The 27,820-nt window shown below is 44.2% G+C and overlaps 1 protein-coding gene and 2 non-coding genes across 3 annotated transcripts; 1 reads left to right on the plus strand and 2 right to left on the minus strand.

Moving 5' to 3' along the window:
* On the plus strand, nucleotides 1-27,658 carry LOC137363005 (histone H2B 1/2-like). Its single transcript, XM_068027123.1, has 2 exons — nucleotides 1-60; nucleotides 27,290-27,658. Exons 1-2 carry the CDS (start codon nucleotides 1-3, stop codon nucleotides 27,656-27,658), a joined length of 429 nt encoding a protein of 142 aa, XP_067883224.1.
* trnar-ucg (transfer RNA arginine (anticodon UCG)) lies at nucleotides 6,281-6,369 on the minus strand. The gene is given in 2 exon segments: nucleotides 6,281-6,316; nucleotides 6,333-6,369. It is a non-coding gene; the product is annotated as a tRNA-Arg (tRNA).
* trnat-agu (transfer RNA threonine (anticodon AGU)) lies at nucleotides 12,106-12,179 on the minus strand. The gene has a single exon. It is a non-coding gene; the product is annotated as a tRNA-Thr (tRNA).
* Nucleotides 27,659-27,820: the final 162 nt, after the last annotated feature.

Consider the following 27,820-nt stretch of genomic DNA (forward strand, 5'->3'; position numbering starts at 1 on the left):
ATGGTGTCACTCAGCGTCCTTGTAACATTGCGTAGCCAGGCTGAGCCTCCCAACACCTGTGTTAGAGAACCTAGAATATAGAACAGTACAGCACAGGACATGCCCTTCGGCCCACGATGTTGTGCCGAACCTTTAACCTACTCTAAGATCAAAACTACCTACATACCTTTCATTCTACTATCATCCATGTACCTATCCAAGAGACGCTTAAATGTCCCTAATGTATCTGCTTCTACTACCACCGCTGGCAGTGCATTCCACGCACCCACCACTCTCTGTGTAAAGAACCTACCTCTGACATCTCCCTGAAACCTTCCTCCATCACCTTAAAATTATGCCCCCTGGTGATAGCCCTTTCCACCCTGGGAAAAAGTCTCTGGCTATCCACTCTATCTATGCCTATCATCATCTTGTACCCCTCTATCAAGTCACCTCTCATCCTTCTTCGTTCCAATGCGAAAAGCCCCAGCACCCTCAACCTTTCTTCGTAAGACATGCCCTCCAGTCCAGACAGCATCCTGATAAATCTCCTCTGCACCCTCTCTAAAGCTTCCACATCCTTCCTATAATGAGACGACCAGAACTGAACACAATATTCCAAATGTGGTCTAACCAGGGCTTTATAGAGCTGCAGCATAACCTCGCGGCTCTTAAACTCAATCCCCCTGTTAATGAAAGCCAACACACCATACGCCTTCTTAACAACCCTATCAAACTTGGGTGGCAACTTTGAGCGATCTATGGACATGGACCCCAAGATCCCTCTGTTCCTCCACACTACCAAGAATCCTGTCTTTTAGCCTGTATTCTGCATTCAAATTCGACCTTCCAAAATGAATCACTTCACACTTTTCCAGGTTGAACTCCATCTGCCACTGATCAGCCCAGCTCTGCACCCTGTCAATGTCCCGTTGCAACCTACAACAGCCTTCCACACTATCCACAACTCCAGCAACCTTCGTGTCATCGGCAAACTTGCTAACCCAGACTTCCACTTCCTCATCCAAGTCATTTATAAAAATCACAAAGCGCAGACGTCCCAGAACAGATCCCTGCGGAACACCACTGGTCACCGAGCTCCAGGCTGAATACTTTCCATCTACTACCACCCTCTGTCTTCTATGGGCCAGCCAATTCTGTATCCAGACAGCCAACTTTCCCTGCATCCCATGCCTCCTTACTTTCTGAATGAGCCTACCATGGGGAACCTTATCAAACTCCTTGCTAAAATCCATATACACCACATCCACTGCTCTTCCTTCATCGATGTGTTTTGTCACATCTTCAAAGAATTCAATAAGGCTTGTGAGGCATGACCTGCCCCTCACAAAGCCATGCTGACTGTCTCTAATCAAACTATGCTTTTCCAACTAATCATAAATCCTGTCTCTCAGAATCCTCTCCAATAATTTGCCCCCTACCGACATAAGACTGACTGGTCTATAAATCCCAGGGTTATCCCTATTCCCTTTCTTGAACAAGGGAATAACATTTGCCACCCTCCAATCATGTGGTACTACTCCAGTGGACAGTGAGGACGCAAAGATCATCGGCAAAGGAGCGGCAATCTCTTCCCTCGCTTCCCGTAATATCCTTGGGTATATCCCGGCTGGCCCCAGGGACTTATCTGTCCTCATGTCTTTCAAAATTTCCAGCTCATCCTCCCTCTTAACATCAACCTGTTCGAGCATATCAGCCTGTTCCACGCTGTCCTCACAAACGTCCAGGTCCCTCTCACTAGTGAATACTGAAGCAAAGTATTCATTTAGGACCTCCCCTACCTCCTCCGACTCCAGGCACAAGTTCCCTCCACTATCCCTGATCGGCCCTACCCTCAGTCTGGCCATCCTCTTTTTCCTCACATAAGTGTAGAACGCATTGGGATTTTCCTTAATCCTACCCGCCAAGACTTTTTCATGTCCCCTTCTAGCTCTCCTAAGTCCATTCTTCAGTTCCTTCCTGGCTACCTTGTAACCCTCTGGAGCCCTGTCTGATCCTTGCTTCCTCAACCTTAAGTAAGCTTCCTTCTTCCTCTTGACTAGCTGTTCCACATTTCTTGTCATCCAAGGTTCCTTCACCCTACCATCCCTTCCTTGCCTCATCGGGACAAACCTATCCAGCAGTCGCAGCAAGTGCTCCCTAAACAACCTCCACATTTCTGTCCTGCATTTCCCTGAGAACATCTGTTCCCAATTTATGCACCCCAGTTCCTGCCTAATAGCATTGTAATTCCCCCTCCCCCAATTAAATATTTTCCCATCCCGTCCGCTCCTGTCCCTCTCCATGACTACAGTAAAGGTCAGGGAGTTGTGATCACTATCACCGAAATGTTCTCCCACCGAGAGATCTGCCACCTGGCCTGGTTCGTTGCCAAGCACCAAATCCAACATAGCCTCCCCTCTAGTCGGCTTATCTACATATTGAGTCAGGAAACCTTCCTGGACACACCTGACAAAAACTGCTCCATCCAAACTATTTGCACGAAGGAGGTTCCAATCAATATTAGGGAAGTTGAAGTCACCCATGACAACAACCCTGTTACTTCTGCACCTTTCCAAAATCTGCCTCCCAATCTGTTCCTCCGTGTCTCTGTTGCTATTGGGGGGTCTATAGAAAACTCCCAATAAAGTGACTGCTCCTTTCCTGTTTCTGACTTCCACCCATAATGACTCAGTAGACAAACCCTCCTCGATGACCTCCCTTTCTGCAGCTGTGATACTATCCCTGATTAACAATGCAACTCCTCCACTTCTTTTACCTCCCTCCCTATTCCTTTTGAAACATCCAAACCCGGGAACATCCAACATCCATTTCTGCCCCTGTGATCTCCAAGTGTCCGTAATGGCCACAACATCGTAGCTCGAAGTACTGATCCATGCTCTAAGTTCATCACCCTTATTCCTGACACTTCTTGCATTAAAATAGACACACTTCAACCCATCATACTGGCTGAAACTTTGCCCTGTCAACTGTCTAACCTTCCTCACAGACTCTCTGCACTCTGTATCTGCCTGTTCAACAGCTACCCCATCCACTGATCCGTAGTTCCGGTTCCCATACCTCTGCCAAACTAGTTTAAACCCTCCCGAAGAGCTCTAGCAAACCTCCCGCCCAGGATATTGGTGTCCCTCCAGTTCAGATGCAACCCGTCCTTCTTGTCCAGGTCCCACCTTCCCCAGAAGGTATCCCAATGATCCACATAACTGAAGCCCTCCCTGCTACACCAGCTCTGTAGCCACGTGTTCAGCTGCACTCGCTCTCTGTTTCTAGCCTCACTAGCACGTGGCACCGGTATCAATCCTGAGATTACTACTCTGCTCGTCTTGCCTTTTAGCTTCCAACCTAACTCCTATATTCGCTTTTCAGGTCCTCATCCCTTTTCCTAGCTATGTCATATGTACCACGACTTCTGGCTGCTCCCCCTCCCCTTTAAGAATCCGAAAGACTCGATCTGAGACATCCCTGACCCTGGCACCCAGGAGGCAACATACCATCCGGGAGTCTCGTTCGTGACCACAGAATCTCCTGTCTGTTCCTCTAACCATTGAATCTCCTATCACTATCGCTCTCCTATTCTCCACCCTTCCCTTCTGAGCCGCAGAGCCAGGCTCAGTGCCAGAGACCTGGCCGCTGTGGCTTTCCCCTGGTAAGTCCCCCCCCACAACCGTATACAAAACGGTATACTTATTCTTGAGGGGAACGGCCACAGGGGATCCCTGCACTGTGTGCCTATTCACTTTCCCTCCCCTGACGGTCACCCAGCAACCTTTATCCTGTGACTTGGGTGTCAGGACTTCCCTATAACTGCTCTCTATCATCCCCTCTGCCTCCCGCATGATCCGAAGTTCATCCAGCTCCAGCTCCCGTTCCCTAACGCGGTCTGTGAGGAGCTGGAGTTGGGTGCACTTCTCACAGGTGAAGTCAGCAGGGACACAAGTGGTGACCCTTACCTCCCACATCCTGCAAGAGGAGTATGCAACTGCCCTAGCTTCCATCCCCTCTGCTCCAAATTGACGACAGAGAATAAAAAAAATATAAAGGAAAACCTTACCTTACCAAACCCTCCACACAAGAGTCCTTTTTTTTGGTTGGAGGAGGAGGATGGGTGGGAGACACGACACGTGTAGTGTTTCGGGTTTAGCCACTGCCCGAATATAGAAGTTCACTTACCCAGCAGTCCCCGTGTCCGCGTCCGCCGAATCGTCAGGTAAGTACTTTATAGTGAAACGTACCTTCCCGGCTGCCCCCTGGCTCGCACTATCACCGCTCCTGCTGATCAAAGGTGTTGCTGTAATAAAAACAGAAAATGCTGGAAATGCTCAGTCGGTCTGGCAGCATCTGTGCAGAGAGAAACAGTTAACAGTTCAGGTCTGTTTCCTTCGCTCACATTAACTTTGTTTCTTTCTCCACAGATGCTGCCAGACCTGCTGACTATTTCAAGCATTTTCTGTTTATGTTTCAGATTTCCAGCATCTGCAGTATTTTGCTTTTGTACGTGTGTTGCTATGTCTGGGACTGTTTGAGTGCAATGCTATTGCTTTATAAACAGCGTTGAAACAAACATTTATCTAGTTAACACACAGCACTAATACACAGCTGGATATAAACAGCAGCCTGCAGCAGAGGGTGCAGTGGAAGTTTATTAACACAAATAATTCACCAACAATATATTTACTGCGATCCTCAATCACACCACCCTTCATCTTAACACGTTTTATTCTTCATTGACATCAACTTCTTGCTTCCAATAAACACTTCAATTTGGAACACAGCTTCCAAATCACCTTTATTCACAAACCCGAACACAAGCTGCAAATGCTGCAAACACACACCAGCCCAGACTTTCCCCTTTCGGTCAACCCATTCCTGCATCACTGCCTCTCCACCAACAGTTGCTGCTAGAATCATACAATCATAGAATGGCTAAAGCACAGAAGGAGGCCATTCGGCCTGACGAACCCATGTTGGCTCTCTGCGAAAGCAACTCACCTCGTCTCACTCCCCAGTCAGTTCAATGTCGGTGGTGGGAAAACTTCTCGAAAGAATAATTCGGGACAAAATTAATAGTCCCATGGACAAATGTGGGTTAATTCAGGAAAGACAGCATGGATTTCTTCAGGGAAAATCATGTTTAACTGTCCTGCTGGAGCTTTTTGATGAGGTAACAGAGAGGGATGATGAGGGCAATGCTGTTGATGTGGTCTACATGGACTTTCAAAAGGTCTGGCAGCATCTGAATGGTCACTGACCTGAAACATTAACTCTGTTTCTCTCTCCACAGATGTTGCCAGACCTGCTGAGTATTTCCAGCAGTTTTTGTTTACATTTCAGATTTCTAGCATCTGCAGTATTTTGCTTTTATTGACTTTCAAAAGGAGTTTGATACAATGCAACACAACAGACTTGTGAACAAAGTTATAACTCATGGAATAAAAGGGACAGTAGTAACATGGACATGGAATTGGCTGAGTGACAGGAAACAAAGAGTAGTGATCAATGGATGTTCTTCGGGCGAGAGGAAGGTTTGTTGTGGAGTTCCCCAGGAGTCAGTGTTGGGACCCTTGCCTTTCCTGATATATATTAATGACCTAAACCTTGGTGTACAGGGCAGAATTTCAAAGTTTATGGATGATACGAAAATTGGAAGCATTGTGAATTTGTAGTAACAATTCTGTGATTCTGTGATTCCAATATTCAAGTCATTTATATATATGGTGGTCCTGACACTGACACTTGTGGACATCACTGTTCACCATCTTCCATTCTGAAAAACAACTAAATGCCACAACTCGCTTTTCTTGATATTTCATACATTTTTTAATCTAAGCAGATACTGACCCTCCTATTCCTGGAACCTGAGTTTTGTTACCCAGCCTTTTATGTGGTAGTTTGTCAAACGCTTTCTTCAAATCAATATCGACAACATCCATTGCTTTCCCTTCATCAACCATTCTGTTACTTCATCAAAAAAATCAGTTATTTATTAAGAGATGCAGTACTGAAACAGGCCCTTCGGCCCATCAAGTCTGTGCCGTCCAACAACCACCCATTTATACTAATCTGACATGAATCCCATATTCCCTATCACAGCCCCACCATTCTTCTCCCACCTCCCTGCACTGGGGGCAATTTACAATGGCCAATTTACCTATCAATCTGCAAGTCTTTGGCTGTGCGAAGAAACCCACGCAGTCACAGGGAGAACTCAAACTGCGCGCAGGTACTGAACACGGGTCGCTGGAGCTGTGAGGCTGCGGTGCTAAACACTGATCGCCCAAAATGACCGTGGCAGGACTCGAACCAACAATCTTCTGATAACCTTGTTAAATACACCGAAGTCAGACGCCTTATCCATTAGGCCACACAGCCAATACTGAAGAAGTAAAAAGGTGCTGAACCTCTCAGTTTTCGGTCTACCCAAACCAAGTTCAAGGTCTGAATCATGAACCGATTGCCTCATTCGTTCTGTGAATAATACAATGATTTAATAGACAAAGTTTTGAAACATTCCTGCCCATAAATCTTAATAACAGAGAGTGTGTGGATCTCCTGACTCAGAATGTTTCATGGATACAGTCCTCAGATCCGACAAGGAACCCCTGAACATCCACAGTAAAGACAGTGTGGATGAGGAAATGTAAGAGCTGGGAGCTGAAACTCAGGGACGGCCGAGCTCTCCTGTCATTGAGCTTGTGTGTCTGCTCTGCTCGCCGCACTTCCGGATCTACTTTGTTTCCAATGAAAAGATGAAAAGGGCCGTTCGGTTTTCCTCTCACTGACAGCGTGTTTCACTCGGGTTAATATAACCCGGGACTTTTGCTGCTGAAATGAATTCTGCAAGGTCCCAGCACACACACCGGCTCCCTCCTTTCTCCCCTCTTTCTATCGGATTGTTTTACCAGGACGGGCTCAATAATAACAAACCCCCTGCAGGGAATGACCGCAAATTGAGCATCCAAATGGGGCAAGTGGGCAGCTTTCTGGGTTCTAGGTTCCCCCTACATCGCCCCTCCCTCCCTCCAGTCCAAGCCCCTCTTCACTTTCTTTGGGACTTTGATGAGGGTGAAATGGGGAAAGTTCCCATTGATGTTTGAATGCTGAATTGCTGCAAAGGTCTGCGCACGCGCGACATAACCCCGCCCCCCAGTGGGACGTCACAATGAGGAGTGGAGCGCATGCGCATCCTTCCCCAACCCAGTCTGTGAGGCCATTCACTCAATCAGGGGAAGATGATTTAAATCAGCTGCGAATGGAGACTTCCCGGGCCCGGGGGAAGGGAACAAACAGCATCTGCTTCCAGCAGCCACTGCTTTGGGAGCGTGTCCGCAGATGTGCTCAGAGATTAGCATTGAGTGGTGGGAAGTTGAGGGGGAGTCGGGGAGTGTTTGTAACAGACACTGTGGAGCAGGAGCTGCTCCCGGAACATGGAGTGAGCCGGGGACACGGGGAAGGGAGAGTTCATTCTCGGACAGTGTCTGTACAGGCTCAGGGAGACACAATGGGAAGAAATCACGATTGAAAATCACTGACAATTTCACCACCCAAAGGAGAGGGAATATTCCTGCTTTAGTTCCAGTCTCTCACTGTTTGTTGGATTGTGAACAGTGGGGGGAAAATAGCTGCAAAATAACGATGTGGACAGTTAGACAAAGAACATATATTGCAGATAACAGGTGAGAAGTGTGAAAGGCACATTTTAAATAGTGGCTGCTGGTTTTTTCGTTGAAATAGAAATGTGACTGTGTGAAGGTCACTGCTCTATCGGACAGTCCCAGTCATTGAGCAGTTCAGGGCTTGTGTTGTTTCTGAATGTCACAAACACCTTGCAAAACCACTGCAAACACCTGGTAAACAGAAGCTGAATACTGTAGTACTGCAGTGGAGTCAGACACTGACACTGTTTGTGTTCCTGGTTTTCATTTTGCGATTGTTCATAATGATTATAATTGGGACGATTACATTGATCGTTTTTGTATCTTCTACCTCATCAATTCTTTCATTCCTGCAGGAAAATACATGAAGGAACCTGACTGGATGTGGTGATTCTTGGACACAAAGAAAAGTGCAGCGAGCTCGTTCCAACGCACAGTCGGTACAGGATCACTCCCAAAGCACAGAGATACTGCCAGCTCATCAGTTCCACTGGAACAAATAAAAGTAGTCAGACAGACACTGATCCCAAAATCGAGAGACACATTTTCAATCCAACAGTCAAACAACAGCAGGACAGACAGAAGTTGTTTCCATTTCACTCCAATTCAGTACAGCTGACAGGTTGATACATCAATCACAGTATAAAAACAAACTCACTATCAGATCTAAATAAAGTCTGTCACCATGGTTACATTTTAAATATAAAACTTGAAACAGAACAGACACAATTTACCTCATTGAAAGGTACAGAATGAATGCAAGGAGGCTTCAAGGGGATTTGGACAGGGTAAGTGAATGGGCAAGAACATGGCAGATGGAATATAATGTAAATAAGTGTGACGTTCTCCACTTTGGTAGAATAAACAGAAAGACAGAGTATTTCTTAAATGGTGAGAGGTTGAGAAGTGTCGATGTCCAAAGGGACCTGGGTGTCCTTGTTCATGAGACACTAAAAGCTGGTGTGCAGGTGCAGCAAGCAATTAGGAAGGCAAATGGTATGATGGCTTCATTGAAAGCGTATTTGAGTACATGGTTAAACATGTATTGCTTCAATTGTATAAAGTCTAGCTGAGACTGCACCTGGAGTATTCTGTACTATTTTGGTTTCCTTATTGAAGGAAGGATAGACTTGTCACAGAGGGAGTGCAACAGAGATTCACCAGACTAATCCCCTGGGATGGTGGGATTGTCTTATGATGAGAGACTGCAGAAACTGGGCCGAAATTCTCTGGAGTTTCGAAGAATGAAAGGTGATCTCATTGAAACTTACAAAATTCTTATGGGGTGTGACAGGGTAGATATGGATAGGATGTTTCCTCTGTCTAGTGAGTCCAGAACAAGGGGACACAGTCTCAGAATAAGGGCAGGCCATTTGAGACTGAGATGAGCAGGAATTTCTTTACTCAGAGGGTGAGAAATCTGTGGAATTCTTTATCCCAGTGGGCTGTGGAAGATCAATCATTGAACATATTCAAGACAGAAATCGATAGATTTCTAAATACTAACGGGATCAAGGGATATGGAGATAGCAGGGAAAAATGGCGTAGAGATAGATGATCAGTCACGATCTGTTTGAATATTGGAGCAGGCTTGATGGGCTGAATGGTCTAATGCCCCAATTTCCTATCATCCTTTGAATCCCAATAATGTACATCAGAACGTTAGACCAAGTTATGCATTACATACCAGTTCAAAAATCCCACAGAGATTAAGACTGAAAGATACAGTATCAATTCCATTACTACAAAATGAAGGACTTGGAGCTTGCAGACCAGCCCATGTATAAGATTGAAAGTTATATTTTCATTCACAATCGTTTTCACAGAGCTAAATATTAAATACCAATCCACAACTTGTACAGGACTACCAAATAAAACCTACAACTGTAAAATACAGTTAATCCATATTTTGAATTAAACACAAGGCAAATAAATATTGATACATTAAGAGAGCTGGAAACAGTGAGAGCAGAGTGGAGCATAAAGAGCCCAGGAGAGGGAGCATGAGTTCACTCGGAGAGCAGGGAACAGTGAGAGCACGCGTCAAAAAAGGCAAAGGAATCCACAATTAATGGGAGAACACTGAATGGTGCAGAGAAAGTGAGGGACATTGGAGTGAATGTCCACAGATCCCTGAAGTAGCAGTACAGGTCAATAAGGTGGTTCAGCAGGTATATGGAATCCTTTCCTTTATTAACTGAGGTATAGAATATAAGTGTGACCTGGGTGTCCATGTCAATAAGTCACTGACAGCTAACATGCAGGTGCAGCAAGCAATTAGGAAGGCTAATAGTATGTTAGCCTTTATCACAAGAGGATTTGAGTACAGGAGTAGTGAATTCTTGCTTCAATTGTATAGAACCTTGGTTAGACTGCACTTGGAGTACTGTGTACAGTTTTGGTCTCCTTACCTTACGCAGGATATTATTGCCATGGAGGGAGTTCAATGAAGGTTCATCAAACTTGTTCCTGGGATGGTGGGATTGTCCTATGAAGAGAGATTGGGGAAACTGGGGCTGTATTCTCTAGAGTTTTGAAGAATGAGAGGTGATCCCATTGAAACCGACAAAATATTGAAAGGACAGTGAGGGTAGATGCAGCTATGTTGTTTCCCCTGGTTGGGGAGTCGAGAACCAGGGGACGCAATTTCAAAATAAGGGGGAAGCTCCTTAGGACAGAGATGAGGAGAAATTTCTTTACTCGGAGGGTTGTGAATCTTTGGAATTCTGTACACCAGAGGGCTGTGGAAGCTCAGTCATTGAGTATGTTTAAAGCAGAGATTGATAGATTTCTAAATACAAATGACATAAGGGAATATGAGGAAAGTGTGGGGAAAAGGGCATTGAAGTGGATGATCAGCCATGATCATATTGAATGGTGGGGTAGGCTCGATGGGCTGAATGGCCGACTCCTGCTCCTATGTTTCGATGTTCCTAATTCCACATGATCGGCGAGACGCAGCCTCAGGCCGACTTGTCGGGTGTTGCAAACAGATAACACTGCTTCTGATCTTCACCAGAACAGAGAGTGAGATGTAACATTGATCATCAAACAAACTGTGAGAGAATACAACAGAATAAAACACATGGAGAGACATTGTGGAATAACAAATAGATTTGATTGGAATGTTGAATTTTGATTGGAATGGATAAAACACCAGAAACAGCAGATTAAATTGGGATTCTCATCATTATATTGATCTGAGACAGAAAAGAGAAACTGATGGGAAGAAGGAAGAATGGAACTGTTCAGTTTTTTTGAGTTTTTCACTCACCCATGAAAGCTGATTAAAAAAAGATGCAAATAACAGAGAATTTCACCAAAAAGGGAGATTAAATGCTGCCGAAACCTTGGATCGAAGGATGCCCCAACAGATCACCTGTTTAACTGTCTCCTCACTGGGGGATTTCAATCAGTGAGCAATATTATTCTCTACCTTTTTTTTGTTAAATGAACCCAGAACTGTCACTTGGAGTTAATATCTGCATTCCGACTCCTGAATATTTTCTGGACACATTTCCTGCTGAAAGAACGAAGAACTCGTTTCTAATTTACACAATACTATATACACATTCATCAAACCTCTTAAGCTAGTATCCTTGGTGCTGCTCTCTCTTCTCCCAAACCTCATCTCATGTGACTGTTACATCACCACTCTGACAGTGGGAGGGGTTGATCCCACTGTCTTCAGCATTAACCCTTTACATCCTTATACTACACTGTCTGTCCAAACAAATGGGTGGAGGGAACTTCCTTCATTTATTCAAACACTTGAAAATCAACTCAAAGCCATCAGAGAGAGAGAGAGAGAGAGAGAGAGAGAGAGTCAGAGCACTTCCTGCATCCAGTCCTGACCCTGTCACACTCAGCAGCTGCTCACCCAGACCCCACTCTCATCAACACTGAACATTGTTACAGAGACCCTTCAAATAATGTTTATAAAAGGCGGAAAAATTCAAAGTTCATCGCAGCCGGATTGAATGGAACAAAGTTTAATATCTTCTCACCGTCTCTCAATACCCACGAGACATAGGTTTTCTTATTTGGTTCCTTTGATTTTTCTTGTTCCTGATTGACAAATATTCCAAACCTCGGATCAACCCTCCCACTTGCGTCATGTCCCCAGTCTCGGTTAAAAGCAACACATAACGACACAAACACTCTGAAATATACAACGCAGTCACACTTTCCTTCAGTGAGATTAATGTCGAGCTGTTTTCCAGATTGAATGTAACCGTGAACAAATTTGTATCAAAGAAGTTGCCTTTGGCGTATCAGCACTGAATTTCTGGACAAGGAGGAACAGCCATTCCCAACTCACATCCTTCACAAAGGCTGTTTTCTCCTGTGACTGAAATTCATCATGTAATTTGAATTCCAAGTTCAAGTTCACAAAACAGAGATATAAATGATTGATAAGGAAACTTCTAAAGCATATCACAAATGTGAAATAAGGCTCTGCTGGGAGTTGAACCCAGTCTCTTCTGTTTACTATACAGGTGCTTTAACCAACTAAGCTACAGAGCCAGATCACAAATGCTTGCGTAGTTGAAATCAGAGGAGGATCTGTTTATTCTCATCACACTTCTCCACTGGTCACAACATATTTTAACTTTTCCTACTTACTGATACAGTCATATACTCTATTTTTCCCAAAACTGAGAATGGAGGTGGAGGGGCGACATGATAGAGGTTGACAAAGTTATGAGTGGCAGAGACAGAGTGGACAGTCAGAAGCTTTTTCACAGGGTGGCAGAGTCAGTTACGAGGGGACATAGGTTTAAGGCGAGAGTGGCAAAGTTTCGAGGGGATATGCGAGCCAAGTTCTTTACACAGAGGGTGGTGAGTGCCTGGAACTTGCTGCCGGGGAAGGTGGTGGAAGCAGGGAAGATAGCGATGTTTAAGAGGCATCTTGACAAATACATGAATAGGATGGGAAGAGAGGGATACGGTCCCCTGAAGTGCAGAAGGTTTTAGTTTAGACAGGCATCAAGATCGGCGCGGGCTTGGAGGGCCGAATGGCCTGTTCCTGTGCTGTACTGTTCTTTGTTTATAGATGTGGTCACCCCACAGCTTAAGTGTATGCAGGGAGAGAGGGAATGGGTGACCACCAGGCAGTCAAAAAGAATCAGGCAGGTAGTGCAGGACACCCCGAGTGCGTCTCACTCTCCAGCAGGTATTCAGTTCTGAATACAGAGGACAATGATGCTTCACCTGGGGAGTGCAGCCGGAGCCAAGTCCATGACACCATGGGTGACTCAGCTGCAAAGGGGAGTATAGGGAAGACTGGAAAAGCCATAGTGATAGGTGATTCAATCGTCAAGGGAACAATCAGGTGTTTCTATGGCCAGAGACGTGAATCCAGGAATGGAGTGTTGGCTCCCTGGTGCCAGGGTCAAGGATGTCATTGAGCAGTTACAGAGCATCCTGAAGGGGGAGGGTGAACAGCCAGCAGTGGTAGTCCACATCAGAACCAACAACATAGGTAGATATAAGGATGTTGTGCTGCAGTCAGAACTTAGGGAGTGAGGTAAGAAATTAGCAAGCAGGACATCAAAAGTAATAATCTCCGGATTACTCCCAGTGCCACGTGCAAGTGAGTACAGGAATAGATGGATAAGACAGATGAATGTACAGGAATAGATGGATAAGACAGATGAACGTGTGGCTGGAAAAATGGTGCAGGAGGGAGGACTTTAGATTTTTGGGACAGGTTGGACGGGTTGCACCTGAACCGAGCCAGGACGGAGTTCCTTGCAGGATGTTTTGCTAGTGCTGTTGGGAAGGGTTTAAGCTAGTTTGGCAGGGAGATGGGGACTGGAAGGTAGAGTCAGATGGGACAAAATCAGAAATAAAAATGGCAGGCAGAAAATTAATGGAGTCTGGAAGAGAGAGGAAACACTGATTAGAAAATTCAAAACAAAAAATGTTGGCAGTGCTCAACGATATCTAAATCAATGCAAGGAGTATAGCAAATGAAGCAGATGAGCTCAGGGCACAGTTAGACACATGGCAGTATGATATCATAGCTATTTCAGAAACATGGCTAAAGGAGGGACAGGCATGGCAGCTCAATTTTCCTGGTTACAGGGTTTTCAGACGTGAGAGGGAAGGGGATAAAAAAGGAGGGGGAGTGGCAATTTTGGTCAAAGAAACTATTACAGCTGTGAGGAGGGATGATATGTTGGAAGGTTTATCAAATGAGACCGTATAGATTGAGCTGAGGAACAAAAAAGTGGCAATCACACTGCTGGGAGTGTACTATAGACCCCTAAACAGTCAGAGGGAGATGGAAGAGCAGATATGTGGGCAAATCGCTGAGAAGTGCAAGAACAATAGGGCAGTAACAGTGGGGGATTTGTACCACCCAAACATTAACTGGGATACTTTTTGTGTAGAGGGAATTGAGGGAGCAGAATTCTTGAGGTGCATTCAGGAGTACTTTTTTTAGCCAATATGTAGCAAGTCCAACAAGAGAGGGTGAAGTTTTGGACTTAGTTTTAGGAAATGAAGAGGGGCAGGTGGAAGGAGTGGCAGTGGGACAGCATTTTGGTGGTAGTGATCATAATTCAGTCAGTTTTAATATAATTATGGAAAGGACAAGGACAGAACAGGAGTTAGAGTTCTCAGTTGGGGCAAGACCAACTTTACTAAGCTGGAGAGTGATTTACCGAAAGTGGACCGGAAACAGGTACTTGACGGTAAATCAGTGTCACAGCAGTGGGAAGAATTCAAAGGGGAGATTCAAGGGGTTCGGAGTCAACATGTTCCCACAAAGAAAAAGGGTGGGAAGGCCAAATCTAGAGCCCCATGGATGTCAAGCAGTTTACGGGTATAATAAGGCAGTAAAGGAAAGTTTATGCCCAACACAGAGAACTGAATACTACAGAAAGCCGAGAGGAGTATAGAATGTGGAGGGGGGAAATCAACATTGAAATTAGGAAAGTTAAGCGTGAGCATTAAAGAATATTGGCAATCAAAATCATGGTGAACCCAAAGATGTTTTATCAATACATTGAGAGTAAAAGGATAAATAAGGAAAGAGTAGGGCACAGAAAAGACCAAAAAGGTAACCTATGTGTAGAGCAGCAGATGCTGACATTGTTCTGAATAAATGCTTTGCATCTGTCTTCACAAAAGAGGGGGAAGATGCATATATTGTAGATAAGGAAGAGGGGTGTGAAGTATGGATGTGATTCATACAGAGGGAGAGAGGACATATTAATGGGATTAGTGTATATGAAAGTTGATAAATCACGAGCGCCGGATGGAATGCACCTCAGGCTGTTAAAAAGAAGCAAGAGAGGAAATAGCAGAAGAACTGATCATCATTTTCCAGACCTCACTGGATACAGGTGTGGTGATGGAGGATTGGAGGACTGCTAACGTTGTACCTTTGTTTAAAAAGGGAGTGAGGGAGACCAAATAATTACAGGCCAGTCAGTCTAACATCAGTATTGGGCAAATTATTGGAATCTATTCTGTGAGACAGAATAAAATGTTACTTCGAAAGGCACAGATTAATCAAGGATAGTCAGCATGGATTTGTTAAGGGAAGATCTTGTCTGCCCAACTTGATCGAAAGTTTGAAGAATTAAGAAGGAAGATAGATGAGGGTAGTGCAGTTGATGTAGTCTACATGGATGTAAATGTAGGGGGTATGAGTTTGCAGATGGCACAAAGATTGGCTGTGTGGTAAATAGCAAGGAGGATAGCTGCAGGCTGCAGGAAGATCTTCATGGTCTGGTCAGATGGGCAGAAAAATGGCAAATAGAATTCAATTCAGAAGTGTGAGTTGCTGCATTTGGGGAGGTCAAACAAGGCAAAGGAATACACAATTAATGGGAGAGTACTGAGAGGTGTAGAGGAAGTGAGGGACCTTGGAGTAAATGCCCACAGATCCCTGAAGGTCGCAGGACAGGTCGATAAGGTGGTAAGAAGGCATATGGAATCCTTTCCTTTATTAGCCGAGGTATAGATTTAAGAGCAGGGAGGTTATGCTGGAACTGTATAAATCATTAGTCAGGCCACAATGAATACTGTATGCAGTTCTGATCACCTTATTACAGAAAGGATGTAATTGCACTAGAGAGGGTACAGAGGAGATTCACGAGAATGTTGCCGGGATTGGAAAAATGCAGCTATGAGGAAAGACTGGATAGGCTGAGGCTGTTCTCCTTGGCACAGAGAAGGCTGAGGAGAAATCTCATTGAAACATACAACATTTTGAGGTGCCTGGATAGAGTTGAAGTGAAGGGCCTATTTACCTTAGCAGAGAGGTCAGTGACTAGGGGAAATAGATTTAAAGTGATTGGTAGAAAGATTACGGGGGAGATGAGGAAAAGTTTTTTTCAGCCAGAGGGTGGTGGGGGTCTGGAACTCACTGCCTCAATTCAATCAAAAGAAGTTTGGATATACATTCAAGTGCTGTAATCTGCAGGGCTGCAGACCAAATGCTAGAAGGTGGAATTAGAATGGGTGGAAAGTTTTTCATCTGGCACAGACACGATGGGCCAAGTGGCCTCTTTCTGTGCCTTAAACTTTCTTTGATTCGATGATACTATAATTACCCAGCTGTTGTAATGGAAATTGAACTTGTTTCTCTGGACCATTAGTGGAGGCTTCAGGATTACTCGTCCTGTAATGTCACCACAAAACCACCATACCGCTGTATGAGATTTTTTACTGGTTTGTTCTGTGGATTTCAGTCTACACAAATGGAATTGATAATCTATTTCACTCTGATAATGTTTGAGATGTTTTTGGCTGGTAAATAATGTGTATCTCAGTCGACTGTATTTTTAAATTCCGCAGTCTGGGTGAGTTCAGGCATCTAATTTACATCACAGTTTGCACTTTCTATCAGCATTACTTAATCTAATACTGTTTTATTTTTGGACTGGCAATGTTTAGATCAATCTACACTCATGGAATTGATACTGTATTTCTGTTTGATATTGTATGAGTTTTTAGAATGGTATATAATATTTAGATCAATCTACACTAATGGAATTGATTCTGTATCTTTCCATTTCACAGTGTGGGTGAGTTCTGAACTGGTATCTAATTTGTGTCTCAGGTTACAATATCTTTCAGCACCTTAGAAACTTTCACTGTAATGAATGTTGGACTTGTATGTAACTTGTATCTCAGGGGACACTATGGGGATGTTTAAACATCCTTTATCATGAATGGATGTGAGCTTTGAGTATGGTATTTAATTTAAATCTCAGGGTACAGCATTACAAGAGATTCTGTGCCATTCAATCAATACCGTGTGCCAATGCTATCTGATATTTAATTGATAGCGAAGTCTGCATTATATTTAGATTGACACATTGTATTTCAATCTGTTAATGAGGGTGACTTTGACCTGGGATTGATGTATCTGACTGTCAATGGGACTGAATTGGGGTGAAATGGAAACAACTTATTTTTCTCCTGCTTTGTTTGATTGTTGGATTGAAAATGTGTCTCTGGAACTCGGGATCAATGTGGGCCTGACTACTTCTGCAGTCTGAGACTAGGGAACTGATGAACTGTCTATCCCTCTGTACTCTGAGTGATAATGTACCTACTGTGTGTGAGAGGAGCTGGCTGCACTGTTCCTTGTGCCTCGAGTGCAGCAACCATCACATTCATCACGATTCCTTCAAGTATTTGCCTGCATGAAGAAAAAATATGTCTTAACTCAAGAACAGGGGAGGTGCAAAATATCAAAGAGCTGAATTTAATTTCGCAATTAATAATCATTAAAAACACCCACAAATGAAAACCAGTGTCAGTATCTGTCTCCACTGAAGTACTGAAGCTCCCAGCTCCTGCATCACAAGTATTCTGGGCAGATCCATCTAGACAAAACACTGCACTGGGATCGTCCCAACTTCTCTATGCTCTACACATATTTCCAGCCACCCTGCTTCATATGCACAAATAAACAAAAATAAAGCCCACTCTGTATGTCCCTCAATTCCTTTCTTCCCATACAGTTGTTCCACCTCCCCTTAAATGCATCAATACTATTTGCCTCGACCTCTCCCTGTGGTTGCAAATTCCAGATTCTAACCACTCACTACGTAAATACATTTTTCATGAATTCCTCATTGGTTTTATGAATGTCGATTTTATATTTTTGGCTCGTTTCAGACACCACAAGTGGAAACGTGTCTCTGTGTATTCTATAAAAGCCCTTCACTATTTCCTCACTTTTTTCATTTTTTAGTGTGATGTCGGCATCACTGGCTATGCCAGCATTTATTGCCCATTCCAAATTGCCCTTGACAAAGTGGTGGTGAGCTGCCTTCTTAAGCCGCTGCAGTCCTTGAGCTGCAGGAATTCCAGCAGTGCTGTTTGGAAGGGAGTTCCAGGATTTATACCCAGCGACAGTGAAGGAATGGTGATATAGTTCCAAGTCAGGATGGTGTGTGGCTTGGAGGGGAACTTGCAGGTGGTAGTGTTCCCATGCATCTGCTGCCCTTGTCCTTGTTGGTGGTGGAGGTTCTGGGTTTGGAAGGTACTGTCGAAGAAGCCTTGGTGTGATGCTGCAGTGCATCTTTTAGCTGGTACGCACTGCTGCCACTGTGCATCAGTGGTGAATGGAGTGAAGATTGAAGGTGGTGGATGTGGGCAATCAAACAGGCTACTTGAGTGTTGTTGGAGCTGCCTTCATCCAGGCAAGTGGACAGTATTCCATCACAATCCTGACTTGTGTCTTGTGAATGGTGGACGGCTGTGGGGAAACAGGAGGTCAGTTAATCGCCGCAGAATTCGTAGCCTCTGACCTGCTCTTGCAGTCACAGCATTTATATGGCTGGTCCAGTTCAGTTTCTGATCTATGGTAACCAATGGTCAATGTTAATGGTGGGGGATTCAGTGATGGTAATGCCATTGAACATCAAGGGGAGATGATTAGATTCTCTCTTGTTTGAGATGGTCATTGCCTGGCACTTATCTGATGCCAATGTTACTTGCCACTTATCAACCCAAGCCTGGACGTTGTCCAGGTCTTGCTGCATCTGGACACGGGCTGCTTCAGTATCTGAGGAGTCATGAATGGTGCTGAACATTGTGCAATCATCAGAAAACATCCACACTTCTGGCCTTGTGATGGAGGGAAGGTTGTTGATGAAGCTGCTGAAGATGGTTGGGCCTAGAACACCTCTCTGAGGAATTCCAGCTGTAATGGCCGGAGACTGAGATGATTAACCTGAACAACCACAGCCATCTTCCTTAGTGCCAGGTATGACTGCAAACAGCAGAGCATTTTGCCCTGATTTCTATTTACACTGGTTTTGCTAGGGCTGCCTTGTTGCCATGCACGTCAAAGGCTGCCTTGATGTCAAGGGCAGTCACTCTCACCTCACAGAGCCCCATCTCTGGGCAAAAAGTCTCACTTCTCAAGGGGTGTCTCGAGAAGACACAGTGGCGCAGTGGTTAGCACCGCAGCCTCACAGCTCCAGAGACCCCGATTCGATTCTGGGTACTGCCTGTGTGGAGTTTGCAAGTTCTCACTGTGTCTGTGTGGGTTTTCCCCGGGTGCTCCGGTTTCCTCCCACAGCCAAAGACTTGCAGGTGATAAGTAAATTGGCCATTGTAAATTGCCCCAAGTGCAGGTAGGTGATAGGGAAGAAGGGATTACTGTCGGGTTAGTATAAATGGGTGGTTGTTGGTCGGCACAGACACGGTGGGCCGAAGAGCCTGTTTCAGTGCTGTATCTCTAAATAAATAAAAAAATGCAATGTTTCTTTAACTCGAAAATAAAATCAAAAGTCTGTAGATGCTGGAAATCTGAAATAAACAAAAATGCTGGAAATACTCAGCAGTTTAGGCAGCATTTGTGGAGGGAGAAACACAATTAACATTTCAGGTCTGTGTCCTTTCATTTTACAATATGTTTTATGTCCTGGTAGATAACAGTGCATTCAGTTTGCAGTAATGGAATTAATACTGTGTCTTCCAGCCTGACTATTTGTGAGATTTGTGGAGTGGTGTGTAACATGTAGCTCAGTCTGCAGTCTGGTTACATTATTGAGATTAATTCTGTACTTTACAATCGGGTACTGTTTGTCTGACATTGAATTTGTAGTTCAGGCTGCTGTCTTGTGAGAGTGACACAGTGCCTTGCAATCTGACAGTGGATGTGATTTTGGACTGGGATTGATGTACCTACGTGTCAGTGGGACAGAGTTGGGGTGAAATGGAAACAACTTCAGTCTGTCATGCTCTGTGTGACTGTTGGATTGACTGTTAGTCTCTGGAACTTGGGATCAGTGCCAGTCTGACTAGTACTGCTGGCAGTGATTGTGGAACTGAAGTCTCTTTTTTCTCTGAATGATACTGTACTTACTGTGTGTGAGAAGCCGGCTGCATATTAATTCTGCTTCCTTCAAGTATTTGCCTGTAGAAAGAAAAAGTATTTATTATAATTCAGGAAGAGGTGTGGTGGAAGTTACAAGAGAGACCAAAATAATTATTCAATGAATAATCATTGTGAACAATCACAAAGGAAACCCAGCAATACAAAACAGTCAGTGTCTGATTCCACTGCAGTCCTTCAGCCCCCAGCTACTGCATACCAGAGGCTTTGGCCGTTTTACAACAATTAAATGACATCCAGAAACAATCCACTGGGCCATGAATGGGACTGACCGACGGAGCAGGGACTTTTACACAGGTCAGATTTCCAGTTCTCGCTCCCATGGTCTAACCGTTCAAGCGAAACCAAACAGCCGCTGTTTAAAATGTGTCCTTCACACTTCTCACCTGGTGCCTATAATAGATTCTCTTTGTGTAACTCCCCACATTCTGACTGTCCGTTTCTGTTTCCACACTTCACTGTCCAATAACAATAAACTGCGGGACCAGGCTGGATCGCTCTCTTTGAGCTGGCGCGGACACGATGGGCCGAATGGCCTCATTCTGCGCCGGAAATTTTCCATGTTTCTGTTTGCGGAATTGTTGCAGAAATCGACGCCAGCGCTCCCCTCCCCCAGCACTGCCTGTGAGCGGAAGAAGATGGTTTAAAACAGCCGCGAATGGAGAGATCCCAGTCCCTGGGAAAGGGAGCAAACAGCAGCCTCCTTCCAGCAGCACATCGCTTTGGGAGCGTGTCCGCAGATTGACTCAGAGATCAGCATCGAGTCCGGGGCAAGTTCAGGGGGAGGCGGGGGCTGTTTGTAAGAGGCGGATTGGAGCTGGAACTGGTCCCGGAACATGGAGTGAGTGGGGGAAGGGAGAGGCCATTCTCGGGTTTTGTGTCGATGGGGGATGGAGACAGAATGGGATGAACCTGTTACTGCAATGCAGTCAAACAATGATAATATTTGTATGACTGGGCTTCCTTTGTGGGGGCTCATTATTATTTGAGAGATTAAATTCATTAAAACTCTGTATCTTTGATCTCACCTGTATTTTAGTTACAAACATACTTTTGTTCAAACAGACAAATAATTGAATGAACCAGAATAAATGTGATGTTTCCTCCACCAAGTTACAAGGAAGAGAGTCACCAGCTCCTTCTCACACACAGTCCGTACATTATCACTCACAGAGCGCAGAGACACAGACAGGTCATCAGTTCCACAGTCTCAGACGGCAGAAATAGTTCCAGAGACACATTTTCAATCCATCAATCAAATAGAGCAGGAGAGACAGACGTTGTTTCCATGTCACCCCAACTCAGTACCACTGACAGGTAGATACACAAATCCCAGTCCAAATTCTCACCCACTATCAAATTATCAGTGTGTCAATCGAACAATAGTGCAACCTCAGCTACAAATTAAACACACATAGAACTGACACATTGTTCCTGTTTCAAAGTTACAGAATTAACCTCAATAACATTCAAGGAGCAGCTACTGCGTGTCCTTGATAAGTATGTACCTGTGAGGCAGGGAGGAAGTTGTCGAGCGAGGGAGCCGTGGTTTACTAAAGAAGTTGAAGCGCTTGTCAAGAGGAAGAAGAAGGCTTATGTTAGGATGAGACGTGAAGGCTCAGTGAGGGCGCTTGAGAGCTACAAGCTAGCCAAGAAGGATCTAAAGGGAGAGCTAAGATCAGCAAGGAGTGGACACGAGAAGTCATTGGCGCATAGGATCAGGGAAAACCCTAAGGCTTTCGAAAGGTATATTAGGAATAAAAGAATGATGAGAGTTAGATTAGGGCCAATCAAGGATAGTAATGGGAAGTTGTGTGTGGAATCAGAGGAGATAGGGAAGTGCTAAATGAATATTTTGTGTCAGTATTTACAGTAGAGAAAGAAAATGTTGTTGAGGAGAATACTGAGATTCAGGCTACTAGGCTAGATGGGATTGAGGTTCACAAGGAGGAGGTGTTAGCAATTTTGGAAAATAGATAAGTCCCCTGGGCCAGATGGGATTTACCCTAGGATTCTCTGGGAAGCTAGGGAGGAGATTGCAGAGCCTTTGTCCTTGATCTTTATGTCGTCATTGTCGACAGGAATAGTGCCGGAAGACTGGAGGATAGCAAATGTTGTCCCCTTGTTCAAGAAGGGGTGTAGAGACAGCCCTGGTAATTATAGACCTGTGAGCCTTACTTCGGTTGTGGGTAAAATGTTGGAAAGGGTTATAAGAGACAGGATTTATAATCATCTTGAAAAGAATAAGTTCATTAGAGATAGTCAGCACGGTTTTGTGACGGGTAGGTCGTGCCTCACAAACCTTATTGAGTTTTTTGAGAAGGTGACCAAACAGGTGGATGAGGGTAAAGCAGTGGATGTGGTGTATATGGATTTCAGTAAGGCGTTTGATAAGGTTCCCCACGGTAGGCTATTGCAGAAAATACGGAAGTATGGGGTTGAAGGTGATTTAGAGCTTTGGATCAGAAATTGGCTAGCTGAAAGAAGACAGAGGGTGGTGGTTGATGGCAAATGTTCATCCTGGAGTTTAATTACTAGTGGTGCACTGCAAGGATCTGTTTTGGGGCCACTGCTGTTTGTCATTTTTATAAATGACCTGGAAGAGGATGTAGAAGGGTGGGTTAGTAAATTTGCAGATGACACTAAGGTCGGTGGAGTTGTGGATAGTGCCAAAGGATGTTGTCGGGTACAGAGGGACATAGATAGGCTGCAGAGCTGGGCTGAGAGATGGCAAATGGAGTTTAATGCAGAAAAGTGCGAGGTGATTCACTTTGGAAGGAGTAACAGGAATGCAGAGTACTGGGCTCATGGGAAGATTCTTGGTAGTGTAGATGAACAGAGAGATCTTGGTGTCCAGGTGCATAAATCCCTGAAGGTTGCTACCCAGGTTAATAGGGCTGTTAAGAAGGCATATGGTGTGTTAGCTTTTATTAGTAGGGGGATCGAGTTTCGGAGCCACGAGGTCATGCTGCAGCTGTACAAAACTCTGGTGAGACCGCACCTGGAGTATTGCGTGCAGTTCTGGTCACCGCATTATAGGAAGGATGTGGAAGCTATGGAAAGGGTGCAGAGGAGATTTACTAGGATGTTGCCTGGTATGGAGGGAAGGTCTTACGAGGAAAGGCTGAGGGACTTGAGATTGTTTTCGTTGGAGAGAAGGAGGAGGAGAGGTGACTTAATAGAGACATATAAGATAATCAGAGGGTTAGATAGGGTGGAAAGTGAGCGTCTTTTTCCTCGGATGGTGATGGCAAACACGAGGGGACATAGCTTCAAGTTGAGGGGTGATAAATATAGGACAGATGTGAGAGGTAGTTTCTTTACTCAGAGAGTAGTAGGGGCATGGAACGCCCTGCCTGCAGCAGTAGTAGATTCACCAACTTTAAGGGCATTTAAGTGGTCATTGGATAGACATATGGATGAAAATGGAATAGTGTAGGTCAGATGGTTTCACAGGTCGGCGCAACATCGAGGGCCGAAGGGCCTGTACTGCGCTGTAATGTTCTAATTCTAATTCTAATTCTAATTCTAAAAAAAAACATCTTCTGAGATCCAATATTTACACAGGTCATGATGAGTTTATTATCAGTATTAATTCCCATAATGTGTCCAGACATATCCATTAGATACAAGTCAAAATCTCAAGTGCATAATCAGATTGAGAGATTCTGAAATATAGTATAACCTGAGATACAAACTCAGATTCCAGTTTAAAACTCATCCGGATTGTGAAACTAAAAGATACATTATAAATTTGATGAGTTTAGTCTGAGCTATAAATTACATACCAGTCCTAAAACCTCATAGTGTCAGATGGAAGATACTGTACAATTCCAGACTGAGCTCATTTTACACACAAGTCCAAGAGTCTCCCTCAGACTGAATGGCACTGATCAAATTGATTAGTACAGCCTGAGTTACATTTGCACATCAATCCTGTATCACATTGAAAGACACATTATCTTTCACTATTATGTTCACAGTGACAGATATTTAATACTTGGCAAAACTTCAAACATATTGTCTGCTTAAAACCAACCACATCAGTGGCCTGTTGCTGTGCTGACATTTTATGTAGAATGAATCCAGACTTGCAAACAGTCCCAGGGATGGAAGGTTATATAATGATATATAGATATTGACCAGATATTGACAGATAAAGTGATGCTGAAACACATGCTCAGTGCCAGATGCTGAAAACTATAGGTTGATTATTGCACTCACTCACAGTACCTCAGCCTGAGTCATCTAAAGCAACCTAACACACAAATAGTAGCACTGAGAGATTGAGAAATAGTCCAAAACTCACATGTAGTACCAGGCACTGACAGATACAAACTGAAAACTATCCACACATGGATATGGGATTGGCTAACTCACAGAAAACAGAGAGTGGGGATAAATGGAGCATATTCAGATTGGCAAACTGTAACTAATGGAATGCCACAGGTACAGTGCTGGGGCCTCAACTATTTATGGTCTATATTAATAACTTGAGTGAAGGGACCAAGTATATTGTTGCCAAATTTGTAGATGGTACAAAGATAGGTAGGAAAGAAAGTTGTGAGGAGGACAAAATGTGTCTACAAAGAGATATAGATAGGTTAAGTCAGTGGGAAAACATTTGGCAGATGGAGCATAATATGGGGAAATGTGAGATTGTCTACTTTGGCAGGTAGAATAGAAAAACAGAATATTATTTATATAGAGAGAGACTGCAGAATGCTGCTGTACCAAGGAATCTGGGTGCCCAGGTGCATGAATTACAAAAATGTTAGCATGAAGGTATCGCAATTAATTGGCATTTTTAGCAAGGGGAATGGAGTATAAAAGTAAGGAAGTTTTGCCATAACTTTACAGGGCAATAGTGACATCCCATCCCCATACAGTTTTGGTCTCCTTAAATAAGGAGGAATTTACTTGCATTGGAATCACTTCAAAGAAGGTTCACTCGGCTGATTGCTGGGATGTTTGATTGTCTTATGAGAAAAAGTTGAGCAGGCTGGGCCTATACTCACTGGAGTTTAGAAGATTGAGAGGTGATCTTTTTGAAACCTGTAAGATTCTCAGTGGGCTGGACAGGTAGATGTTTCTCCTTGTGGGGGATTGTAGAATTAGGGGCCAGAGATAAAGATGAGCAGTCGCTCTTTCAAGATGGAGATGAGGAGGAATTTCTTCTCTGAGAGGGTTGTTAATCTTTGGAATTCTGCTCTCCAGAGGACTGTGGAGGCTGTGTCATTGAATATATTCAACGCAGCAATAGACAGATTTTTGATCTACAACAGAGTCAATGGTTATGGGGGCAGGCAGGAAAGTGAAGTTAAGGCCACAATCAGAACTGCCATGATCTTATTGAGTGGCAGAGCAGGCTTGATGGGCCAAATGGTCTACTCCTGTCCTATTTCGTATCTTCTTATGTTCTTACACACACACACACACACAACCAATGTGTGGTGGATCTAGAATTAATCCCACTTTCATACAAAATACCAGTGATTGGAAGGTACAGAATTAATCCCACAGATAGATACAGTACCACCGACAGGTACAGAATGAATCCCATGCTCACAGTCAGCACCCAGGATCGAAAGATACACGTGATTTCTACCCTCACATAACAATATCAGGCTGAGTTACAGAATGATTTCCACATTCATACTGGGCACCAATGACTGCGAATTAATTCATCCCACAATCACACACACTACCAAAGGCTGACAGATGCAGAATTAATCCCACACTCCTATGTAGTAGCAAAGACTGACACATACAAAATCATTCTCAAATACTCCTACAGTACCTGGCAGATTCAGTGACTGCCAAACTCACATAAATCACCACAGACTGACAGATAAAGAATGAACTCACACACACACTGAGATACTGACAGATATACCTTGAATTCCACACATACAGAACCACTGACAGATTAAGACTAAGTCCAAAATCACATAACATTCCAGAGACTGACAGAATGAATCAAATACTCATACACAGTGCCACTGACAGAATGTATTCCACACTCACATACAATACCGAAGACTGACAGATACAGAATGTAACTCACACTTTCACAAAGTACCAGTGAGTGACAGGTACAGAATGAATCCCACATTCACACATGATACTAGAGATGGACAGCTAAAAAACAATAAGACTGCCAGAATAGATAGAATTCACATCAAAATTCTAAAATATGGCAGAGAAACACTCGACACAAATACATGTCTCATTTCCCTCATCTAGAAGGAGGAGAGCATGTCAGGGGATCGCCGTGATGCGGTAATTGTGATCATCTTGAAAAAACGTTGACACGACCGACTGTGTTAACTATAGAGGGGTATCCCTGCTGTCCACCACAGGGAAGGTCATCACAAGAGTCCTTCTCAACTGCCTCCTCCCCGTGGCTGAAGAACTCCTACTGGAATCACAATGTGGATTCTGTCCATCAACAGGCACAGTGAACATAATCTTCACAGCAAGACAACTTCAAGAAAATGTAAGGAGAAGCAGCAACCTTTATACATAGCCTTCTCTGACCTGACAAAGGCCTTCGACTCTACCAACCGAGAGGGATTATGGAATGTCCTCCTCAAACATACTGCACTGCGACATGCAAGCTGTAATCCTTGCCAACGGATCTATCACTGACCCAATCCGAGTGCAAACTGGGGTCAAGTAAGGCTGTGTCATCGGCACCAATGCTCTTTTCCATCTTCCTTGCTGCATCACTCCACCTCATCTCCTCACACTCAAACACAATACCTGACAGAGACAGAATGAATCCATACAGCACCAGAGACTGAGTTACCAAATGACATAAAACACTCAAACACAGTAGTCTAGACTAAAAATGAAATTAATTGCACACTCCCATGCAATAGCAGAGACACAACGACACAGAATCAGTCAATAAGTGTCCTCCCAACAACAGCCAGGACATTTCCAGGAAGCTCCACACAGGGAGCGGCTCTTTCAACAGAAACTGGGGCTGGAGAGAGTCTTTGTGAAATATACTTCCTGATTGCAGTATGGGTGTTTGTGATTGGTTGCAAATATTTAATCTGATTGGATGGCGAAAGAGACCAATTGTAAAATTACAATAAAAAACCATTGTGACATCACTCCCAATCACGCAATCACAATCTTTACTTTCCCCCATCCCTCATTAGCATAGTGCTGTGGGATTGTCTATTTAATCCGCACTCGGAAGGGGTTTGGTTTATTTCTGAGTCTGAAATTGAAACTGAAGACGGTTGAGGAGAAGAAGAAAGCAGCTGCTAAGAAGGGCGCCAAGAAAACTGTGAGTAAACCGTCAGCAAAGGGCGGCAAAAGGCGGAGAAAGTCGAGGAAGGAGAGTTACTCCATCTACATCTACAAAGTGATGAAGCAGGTTCACCCCGACACCGGCATCTCCTCCAAGGCCATGAGCATCATGAACTCGTTTGTGAACGATATTTTCGAGCGCATCGCGGGTGAAGCTTCCCGCCTGGCCCATTACAACAAGCGCAGCACCATCAGCTCCCGGGAGATCCATACCGCCGTGCGCCTGCTGCTGCCTGGGGAGCTGGCCAAGCACGCCGTGTCGGAAGGGACAAAGGCGGTGACCAAGTACACCAGTTCCAAGTAAAACTGCACAATGGACTGAAAAAACATCCCAAACACAACGGCTCTTTTAAGAGCCACCCACAATCTCTCTGAAAAAGCTGCATCCGAACATCTCTATGAAATCATTTTAAGACAATGTGTAACATAATAAATGTCCCACTGCTGTGTTTTTGTCTGCTGTCCC

This window comes from Heterodontus francisci, unplaced genomic scaffold (genome assembly GCF_036365525.1).
Source record: "Heterodontus francisci isolate sHetFra1 unplaced genomic scaffold, sHetFra1.hap1 HAP1_SCAFFOLD_51_2, whole genome shotgun sequence".
NCBI classification, from domain to species: domain Eukaryota; kingdom Metazoa; phylum Chordata; class Chondrichthyes; order Heterodontiformes; family Heterodontidae; genus Heterodontus; species Heterodontus francisci.

Excerpts from the sequence above, each read along its gene's own strand:
- LOC137363005 (XM_068027123.1), top strand. The coding sequence starts at position 1 with ATGGTGTCACTCAGCGTCCTTGTAACATTGCGTAGCCAGGCTGAGCCT. Across the intron at positions 61-27,289 it reads CTGAGCCTCCCAACACCTGT|GAGAAGAAGAAAGCAGCTGC; the intron begins GTTAGAGAACCT and ends AAGACGGTTGAG.